Below are 9,652 nucleotides of genomic sequence, written 5' to 3'. Positions count from 1 at the left end.
TATTGATGTCTAAATCGAAAGCATTTATTTCTTGATGTATTTGACGCTGTGTAGAAATGTTGCATGCTATCGTATGGCTTTAGGCAGGATCGCCCCACTGCACAGGTCTCTCGGCAAGTTGTGCGTAACCGTGTACTTAACTACAATATGCGTTGTTTAACTGCTGATGTCTATAGTAGATATGTTATTGGGCCTGGTTCAGTGGTGGGATGCAACCGGTTAGTGCGAACCTGGGTCGGCATGGCGAGCACACCTCGCTATGCCAACTTTTGGTATGACGAGCCGTGTTCTCGCAACTTTTGGTATGACGAGTCGTGTTCTCGAATTTCCTCGCTGACTAACGAGGATCTCCGACCACTCGCCAAACTCAATTTTATCGTTGTAATTTAGAGACCTAAGCGAACTTTAGACCTACTTTTCACTTCGAGCACTGTATTCCGAAGTTACTATGAAATGCTGCTAGTGAGGGAACCGTAAGCTAAAATATTTGAATCCAACCACTGGGCCTGGTGAGCCCAGGGTCGAAAGTTCAAACCTCACCGGGAGCTTGTTTATTCAGATTTTCATCCAGCTTGGTTACGATGCTCTGGCAGCGCTGTACGTAAATATAATGTTCATATGCTGTAATAGTTTGTAGAAAATATAATTGGGATCGGCTGGAATTTGCAGATTTTTTAGTGGAAGCGATAGTTTTGTTTATATGTTTTCTATGCGCGTTGACCATCTAGTCACGTGACCCATGTGCAACTTTGCCAAAAGATAAACAAAACTCACGAGATTCGTGTTTGCTTTCCTTCGAGGGTTGTGGCCTCCATCCATAAATATAAAGATGTTACAGCTTGCCGATGTTACATGGGTGTTTATGTAGAGTGTTGAAGTCTTCCTAGTTATGTGTGGTATTTGCTTGGTTATGTGCTTCTGAAATGCCAGATTGGAAAGTAATTTGTGCGAAGAATTTTTTTCGGCGAACGTTATTTCGTGGACAAACTGACGTTTTTACAGGCTTTAATGATAAAATTTTTTTCACTTTATGTGTATAATTTTGTTGGGACAATTCTTTTTATAATTACCCATTTTAACTTGGCAGAAATGTTATTATTGCATTTGTAGATATAAGCAAAGTGGAGCCGTGCAAAGTGCATTTGCGTCCACAAATTGTTTTCAGGCATGGCTAACCACTTTATCAAGTTTGTGATCAGCTTGTTGTTACTGGATATTTGTGAATGCGCCGTCACTTTTGAAAAGGTGGGTCTGCAAACTTTCGAAATGTTCTGTTTCAAATAATAATTTTAGTTAACATTGGTGTCAATTATGCGCATTACTTACACACCAGATTGAATTTAAGGAAGGAGTTTGTGTAGATTGACGATAAAATATTCACGATGTGGATATGTCCTCAACATTCAGTTTTTCTGATAAGCATTTTTATTAGATTTGGTGATCAAAAAATTTTAAGTGCAATACCTCCTGTAGCATCTATTTACTGCATGCATTATAGGTAGTAGTAATTTACACTTACAATCCTATAACATTTCTTATGAGTGTGATTCAACTTCAAGTGAACGTAGCTAGTTTTAATCAAAATATACATGGGCAACTTTTAGAATTTCGGCTCCCAAGCACGACCAAACTTTGTGATATTGTTTGCTGACGACATCGGTTGGGGAGATTTCGGAGCAAACTGGAATCCCAACAAGGATGTGACCCCAAACCTCAACAAAATGGCAGAGGAAGGATTGAGGTCAGTAAATGTACAATTTGTCCAGGTGAATACAGGTAATGGAATGTTGTTTATGTTGATTAACAGGTTAACAGACTTCCATGCTGGAGCATCTGTTTGTACACCATCGCGTTCCTCTCTGCTAACTGGAAGAATCGGACTCAGAACTGGAATCGTCCATAACTTTGAACCAAACTCTGTTGGGGGACTCCCCCTTAATGAGACAACTGTTGCTGAGGTTTTGAAGAAATATGATTACAAAACTGGAATGATAGGTGTGGCAAAAGTTACTTTTCATGAAAGCTACAATATGAATACATCCTTTGCAATTGATGTATTATAATATATTTATTACAATTCACAACTATCTCATTTAACAATTATTAAACGCTTTTGCAAGCTGTGTAAACCTTTTTAAGTATTCATTGAATTCATGATTGTTTTTCTACGGACAAATTCCAGGTAAATGGCATCTGGGAATGACTCACAAATTTCATCCACGTTCAAGAGGTTTTGATTATTACTATGGTCTGCCTTACAGTAATGATATGGGGTGTGTTGATGTTCCCACTTATAACAAACCAGAATGTAAAGAATGCCCAAAAGAGCCTTCAAACTTTAATGGAAGCAGTGAAGCAGTTGGTGAGTCGAAGGTCGTCAGGGCCTTAATAAGCTTAGTTCTATAGTGAAGATAGAATATTACTTGTAATTAGAAGTACAATGAGTAACATTTGTAAATCTTTTTTTTGATATGATGACAATTGTTATTTCTGCTGTAAAACAATCAACATTTTCCTGGTGCTTTCTGCCTGCTATTAATTTTGGGGTTTTGCTGGTGTTTGGACACAAAGGCAGATTCCTCAGCAATACTTAGCTGTGCTGCTCATTCTTATATTTTTATGCTACATGTTTAATAGAACTCCGTCAAATAACATAAAGTTGATAAGTCTTTTACCCAGTTAATCCAAATAAAATTTCAGAATGCCGTAATTACAACTCAGCATTGCCTTTATACGAGAATTATGAAATTGTTGAACAACCAGCTGACTTAATTAACCTGGGTGACCATTACGCTGAAAAAGCTCAAAGTTTTATTGACTCAGCTGTGAAGTCTGAGAAGCCATTCCTTCTGTACGTCGCATTTGCCCATATGCACTGCCCACAAGCCCATGCTGAGAGGTTGGAATAATTTGCTTTGTTGATGATTATTGTGGTACAAACTAGGGCTCCAGCTGTACTGTTTCAATCAACCCAAAACTTTTGCCTTCTGCATTATAAATGCTGGTCCTTAAACTTAAATTTCTGAGGAGTTTGCAGTGATGGGGGATTGTGGTGATGAAAGATTAAAGTCGCTTTAGACTAAATTGCACAGATTATGATCATTTATTGTTTTCCATTAATATAAATTGTTTTAGAAATTTTCACAAACAATGTTGGATCGCGTGGAGTCACATTTAATCCTCAGTGAAACTATCTTTGCAGATTCACAAACTCAACCAGTGTGAAGACAGTATACGCTGATACATTACATGAAATGGACGATGTGATCGGGCGTGTCATAAAATCACTCAAGCTGAACGGTGTTTATGACAACACTTTAACATGGTTCACAGGGGATAATGGCCCATGGAGTTCCAAATGTCCACTAAGGTACAGTTTTGTTTGGTGTTGAAAAACAAGAGAAAAATATTGTTTGGACGTGTATTAAAACTGTCATTTTGCAAACATTGAAAGCACACATGTTCCCTTAAGTTTGTTGTAACATGTTGGCTGTCGATTTAAACTAAGCTGCCTGTAATACCAGCACATGTCAGACTCCAGGTCAACATAAAACACCACAACATATGTTACAACTTATAAGTAGTTCGCTGTAAACTGCTGTACTAAAATGTGCTTTGTGATCTTGTTTCTCTTAATGTTGGCTGTTAAGTTTCCTTGCTGTTTATTTTTGGAAATATTGTAATCATCTGTGGAGTTTTCAATCCCAGCAATATTTTACAGTGGAAGTCAAGGCCCCTTCCTTGGATCCTGGTTAAATGCAACTTACGGTGGTGGAACGACTGGAAAATGTTCGACCTGGGAGGCAGGACATCGGGAGCCAACTGTTCTCACATGGCCAAATGTTGTGACACCAAACACAACAAGTGGAGCTCTAACATCAGCCCTCGACGTATTTCCAACTATATTGTCAGCTGCAGGAGCTGAACTGCCACACCATAGAAAATATGATGGAATCGATCTTTATGATTTACTAAGTGGAAAAACTCATACCGCCCATTATGTGAGAAATCATCTGACAATATCTAATATCACAATTGCGCATATACCACTGTATCTTATTCACCTAAAGTTTATGAGAGAAAATAGCACAAAAAGGCAAATAGTGCCAATAAAACTATGTGTGACTTCAAGCAAAGTAAATTTTTAAATATTTTTCATATTTTGGTCAAGATCTTAAGAAAAAAAAATTTGTTGGGACAAAGATGTGAACGTAACATAACTGTTTATTTTCCAGGAACTTTATCATCCAAACAGTTTTGACACGGGGGTGGATGGTCAAATTGACACTGTGAGAATGGGACCGTATAAAGTTTACTGGAAGACAGGAGGGACTTGGCCTGACTGTGCAGGAAAACTTGCTCCTCTTGTAGTCCACGATCCTCCCATTGTTTTTGATGTGGAGAAAGATCCAGGTGAAAGTTTCAAGTTGACGGAAGAATCAACTCCTGACTTGAAGGAGGTTTGTGGTGCTGGGGTACAATATAAGTTATTAATTAATATGTACTAGAACTTGAGATTTATTTCTATGTAAATTTTTGAAGGTGGTAAAATTTTCTTGCAAACTTTGTTGTTAGTTTGACAACTCCACTGCACAACACAGAGAGTCTGTGTTTTTAAACCACGTTCTGTGACAGATTGTTGCAAATGCAATCACTCTACGTTCCAACTTCCTCGAGGATGTCAAGTCCGACAACACGACAGTTGCAAATTACTCAACTTCTCCTTCCGCCCTCGCATGTTGCGATCCAACCCAGTTTTATTGCAGATGCAAGAGAGATCAAATAACCTGGTCAACTTTGCCTTAAATGAACGTCAGTTTAGAAATCGATATTTTGGAGGAATTAAATCTTGTCATCACTTACTGTGATTTGTAATTTGCAACATCATGAAAAACTTGCCTGGTTTGATTATCATTGTTCAGTAGTAGTTTGATGCAGGATTAATCATTTGATGTTTTATAGATGATATGTTCACTGAATATTTTATTTTTGAGTTGTGTTTTGAAAAGGAAGTGGTAAATTCACACTTTAAATACAGACAACCTGTGGAAAGCATGCAAGTTATTTGTTTGAAGATTTTGTGACTTGTCATGTTGTCACAAAACAATATTCTTTATATGTTATAGTTTTCTTAATCACTGTATTTTCAAACATGCTTTGTAAACATTGTGTTTTTTTAGTGTATCATGCCACCATTTTGTGTGTCTGTCAGCTGATGCAGTTCAAACATTCTTTGTTTTGCTTTATATAATTCTTCAATGTATTGGTTTGATTGTTTTTTACTTAATTTGTTATTATTTTGAAAATTTTTATTGTGTTTTATTCATTAAGTGTCATTTCCATCTATGCAGGTCCGTTGTTAAGTATCACCTTATTTAAACATGGCTACTCACTGTCTCAAAATTGTGATCAGCTTTTTGTTGATTGCTATTTGTGAATGCACAATCACTTTTGAAAAGGTGGGTCTGTTTGGACGCTAAATATTTAAATAATTCTAAGATTGTTGTATATTTTGCATCTTTCAGAATGTTGGCTCCCAAGCAAGACCAAACTTTGTGATATTGTTTGCTGATGACATCGGTTGGGGAGATTTCGGAGCAAACTGGAATCCCAACAAGGATGTGACCCCAAACCTCAACAAAATGGCAGAGGAAGGACTAAGGTTCCTTGAGTATTTCATATTGTCTTAAATAGTTTCATACTATATGCCACTTTATTCATCCTACATTATTTCAATACTGTTTGTGTTCATTTTTTGAGGTGTTCAAAACTTCTTTTTTAGTGCAGTGCTACAGTTACCAATTGCACTGATGAGACCATGTAGGTCATAACAGTGTGCACTACTGCCTGCATCTTAATCTTTTACCATTAGTTTTTTAATGATTGTTACCCACTTTCAAACCCCTAAGACTAACAGACTTCCATGCTGGAGCATCCGTTTGCACCCCATCTCGCGCTGCACTTCTCACGGGAAGAATCGGACTCCGAACTGGAGTCGTCAAAAACTTTGCACAGGAGTCTGTAGGGGGACTCCCCCTCAATGAAACCACACTAGCAGAGGTTTTAAAGGAAAGTGGATATTACACTGGAATGATTGGTAAATTACATCTATCGCATTTACTCAATTATATGTCGCACATTAATTTTAAAACTAATGTTTGGTTCACAAGTTGAAGTAATAGTATTGCCAACAAATCTATCATCCACAATTGTCAGATAAATTATCTTGCACAATAAACACCTGTTGAGGTTATGGGTATTGAATGTGAAAAGTGGCAGAAAAATATGATCTCAACATTAAAAAACGTGAGCCATCTTCGATTATAAGCAACACCATTTTTCAAGTTTGAAGTAATTTGGCGACTTTGTGTTGTTTGATAAAATATAGAGAAACATTTGTTTTGCATAAAAATCTTAATTTAGGAGACAACATTTTTCAGGTAAATGGCACCTGGGAATGACTCACAAATTTCATCCACGTTCAAGAGGTTTTGATTATTACTATGGTCTGCCTTACAGTAATGATATGGGGTGTGTTGATGTGAAGGCCTACAACAGCCCAGAATGTGAAGAATGCCCAAAATCAAAATATGATCTGCAATTTAACGACGGTGCAATACGTAGGTATTATTTTTAAATATGTGTGTTGAACTTATTGTGTGAAAATGGTTAATTTATAATATGCAGTGAATTGAAGTAAAATACACTAATTATTAATTTTAACGAATATATTTGCTTTGTTCTTGTTAATTTTTGCTTTAAAACTTAACTTTAGTTTGTCGGAACGTGTACGTGTCTGTGTTGTTAAACTACTCTCCATGGTAATGGCAATGATATATTTAATGTTTCCCTTGTAGTTGACAATGTATTGTTATTTGTAATATGAAACCTTTTTACCCCATGTAGCTTGTCCAAGTTACTACACTGCATTGCCGTTATATGAGGACTACGACATCGTGGAGCAACCAGCCAACCTCACAACACTAGGTGATCATTATGCAGAAAAAGCTCAGAAGTTTATTGATTCCGCTTCCAAGTCTGGGAAACCGTTTTTACTCTACATGGCTTTTGCCCATATGCATGTCCCACTTGCACACAGTGACAGGTTAGGATGTCTGTTGTTGTAAATAATGTAAAAAGTATGTTGTGTCAAGTTAAAATATGTACAGATGGCCACTGTTTCGGCATAAAATATGTACAATGAGCTTGGTTGGGTCATTACATAACACATCTGACCAGTTTCTTACTGTTTCATGAATTTTTTTTATTGCTATTCAAGAAAAAGTTTCATGTTGTATTGGACAACTCATGTAGCTCAGTTGGTAGAGCGTTGGGCATGGTTAGCCCAGGGTCGTGAGTTCAAACCTCACCGGGAGCTTGATTTTTGAAATCTTGCTTTGACTTGTCAGGAAAAAGTGGCTGATCCAGTTGGGCTGCAATGCCTGGGCTGCCAAGCCTGCAAAGTAGCTCGTGAAGTCATTACATGTATGTCACTATTATTGCATGTTTCATAGTGTTGCATACATATCCATGCCTGCTGCACATGGTAAACACTGGACATTTCGACTGCAATAAATCCATTCCTCTGTTCAGGTTTTCGAACTCGACAAATGTAGACACAGTTTATGCGGACACGCTTCATGAACTTGATGATGTCATCGGTCGAGTTATCGGTTCCTTGAAGCAAAGTGGAGTTTATGAAAACACACTTACTTGGTTTACTGGAGATAATGGTCCGTGGGTGGTGAAATGCCCATACAGGTTGGACATCACAGTAAAATTATTTTAAGTAAAGTATCCGACCAGAAGTTTATGAATATCAGACACTCACTTGATTTTGAAATAAGGATACAAGCTTATTCATGAAGGTAAACTGGATATAAATTATAATTATGCTCCAACAGAATGCGAATGATTCTGAAATTCGATTAAAAAGGGATTCGTTATCCATAGATAATATATAAAGCATTACATCAAGCATTAGTATTTATTGCTGCCTTTATCCATGGGTGTTATGATCTTGTGTACTGACACTATCCGGAAAGTTTTTAGATTTTTTTTTTTTACATTTTACACAATATTTGCAGTGGAAGTCCTGGACCATTTCTTGGTAGTTGGCTCAAGGACACGTACGGGGGTGGAAGCACGGCTAAAACCAGCACATGGGAAGCAGGACATCGTGAGCCCACAGTTGTCGTGTGGCCGAATAAAATAATGCCCAACACCACGAGCGATGCACTCGCTTCAACTCTTGATATATTTCCAACATTTGTGGCCGCAGCAGGGGCGAAAATGCCAACTTTGAGAAAATTTGACGGAATCGATTTGAATGACTTTTTAATGGGAAAAACTGACACAGCAAGAAAGGTAAAGTTTGTTGTCCCACCAGATGATGCTAGCTAACAAAAACATGTTGTCAAAATTTTTTTAAAAAAAACATTTAATATTAAGGTAATTATTCTGATTGTTAATATTAGTTGCTGTTGTACCTTAATTTAATTGTTAATTTAATTGTTGTTGTACCTTGTATTCTACCCTGCTGGTTTGGATGGATTTACCATGTGACCTTGTGACCGAATGACATTGTGGGTTGGTGATGGTCAAAGTGTTGGTGCTCAGTGCATTGTATGATTGTATTGAGTTAGGTGCATGGTTGTAGCAAGTTGTTTTACTTTATAGTTAACATTAATTTATATACTTGTTTTATGATTCTATTTGAATAAGGTTATATTTGAATATGACATATATTAAATTCCTGGAATATTGGGTAATGACTCCCAAGAGCTAAAGACTGCTTTCTATAAATACTGTCAAGGACTAAAGACTGTCCAACAGGTACAGTAATTTAGCAACACTGATCATCTTCCAGTTATTAAATTGTGTAATAGGCATCAATGTATGTGTGGGAGGGGAAATATGAAAAACAAACTGAAAATATATTTTTGTAGGAAATTTTTCACCCCAACAGTGGTGACACTCCCCCCGCTGGTGAAATTGACACACTCAGAATGGGTCAATATAAGGTATTCTGGAAGACTGGGGGGTACCAGTTTGATTGCAATCACAAACTTGCCCCAGTAGTGGAGCACGATCCACCTCTTGTGTTTGATGTTGTAAAAGATCCAGCTGAAAGCGTTGCATTAAATGTAACTAACACGCCAAACATTGATGAGGTGAATGATGCAGTGATTCAGTTGCTTTCAGAAGTGTTGGAAGTAAAATTATTCAACTGCATTCGCTGACTCATGATTATTTTAATTGGTTCTGTTTCTGGAATTTATGATTCATCATCTTGCAACATCTTGTTAAGTTGCAACATCTTGTTTTTTGACAGATTATCAAAAATGCAAACGAGCTTCGAGACAATTTTCTCAATGATGTAAAAACTGACAACACAACTGTTGTCGATTATTCAAAATCACCTTCAGCTCTGCCGTGTTGTGATGCAACAAAGTTCTATTGTCGCTGTAAAAAAGATACAACCTTCCTCAAGTTTAATTAACCCTGCTTCAGTTACTGATGAAGTTCATGAAAAAGTGCAATATATTTTGTTTTCTTACCTTTTGTAATTTTAGAATTGATTTTGCCAAACACAAATAAACAATGTCAGTTCATATATTTGAAACAGGAATTTCAAAACTGTGTACTGTCC

The 9,652-nt window shown here is 37.0% G+C and overlaps 2 protein-coding genes across 2 annotated transcripts; both read left to right on the top strand.

Annotated features, from left to right (window-relative positions):
* Positions 1–1,108: 1,108 nt before the first annotated feature.
* On the top strand, positions 1,109–5,351 carry LOC145894972 (arylsulfatase G-like). The gene is made up of 9 exons (XM_082983702.1): positions 1,109–1,245; positions 1,605–1,741; positions 1,808–1,995; positions 2,183–2,362; positions 2,701–2,899; positions 3,203–3,370; positions 3,722–4,001; positions 4,236–4,460; positions 4,636–5,351. Exons 1-9 carry the CDS (start codon positions 1,168–1,170, stop codon positions 4,804–4,806), a joined length of 1,626 nt encoding a protein of 541 aa, XP_082839828.1. The 5' UTR covers positions 1,109–1,167; the 3' UTR covers positions 4,807–5,351.
* Positions 5,321–9,601, top strand: LOC145894973 (arylsulfatase G-like). Its single transcript, XM_082983703.1, has 9 exons — positions 5,321–5,459; positions 5,526–5,662; positions 5,910–6,097; positions 6,441–6,620; positions 6,907–7,105; positions 7,594–7,761; positions 8,088–8,367; positions 8,949–9,173; positions 9,335–9,601. The coding sequence occupies exons 1-9, from the start codon at positions 5,382–5,384 to the stop codon at positions 9,500–9,502; spliced, it is 1,623 nt and encodes a 540-aa protein (XP_082839829.1). The 5' UTR covers positions 5,321–5,381; the 3' UTR covers positions 9,503–9,601.
* Positions 9,602–9,652: the final 51 nt, after the last annotated feature.

This window comes from Ascidia mentula, chromosome 3, assembly GCF_947561715.1.
Source record: "Ascidia mentula chromosome 3, kaAscMent1.1, whole genome shotgun sequence".
NCBI classification, from domain to species: domain Eukaryota; kingdom Metazoa; phylum Chordata; class Ascidiacea; order Phlebobranchia; family Ascidiidae; genus Ascidia; species Ascidia mentula.
This window is presented reverse-complemented; position numbering and strand designations above follow the sequence as displayed.

What these genes read in the sequence shown, in the direction of transcription:
- LOC145894973 (XM_082983703.1), top strand. Translation starts at nt 5,382, where the DNA reads ATGGCTACTCACTGTCTCAAAATTGTGATCAGCTTTTTGTTGATTGCT. An exon ending in ATATTACACTGGAATGATTG is followed by an intron (nt 6,098 to 6,440) that starts GTAAATTACATC and finishes AACATTTTTCAG; the next exon opens with GTAAATGGCACCTGGGAATG. An exon ending in AAACTGACACAGCAAGAAAG is followed by an intron (nt 8,368 to 8,948) that starts GTAAAGTTTGTT and finishes ATATTTTTGTAG; the next exon opens with GAAATTTTTCACCCCAACAG.
- LOC145894972 (XM_082983702.1), top strand. Translation starts at nt 1,168, where the DNA reads ATGGCTAACCACTTTATCAAGTTTGTGATCAGCTTGTTGTTACTGGAT. An exon ending in ATGGCAGAGGAAGGATTGAG is followed by an intron (nt 1,742 to 1,807) that starts GTCAGTAAATGT and finishes GTTGATTAACAG; the next exon opens with GTTAACAGACTTCCATGCTG. An exon ending in TTACAAAACTGGAATGATAG is followed by an intron (nt 1,996 to 2,182) that starts GTGTGGCAAAAG and finishes GACAAATTCCAG; the next exon opens with GTAAATGGCATCTGGGAATG.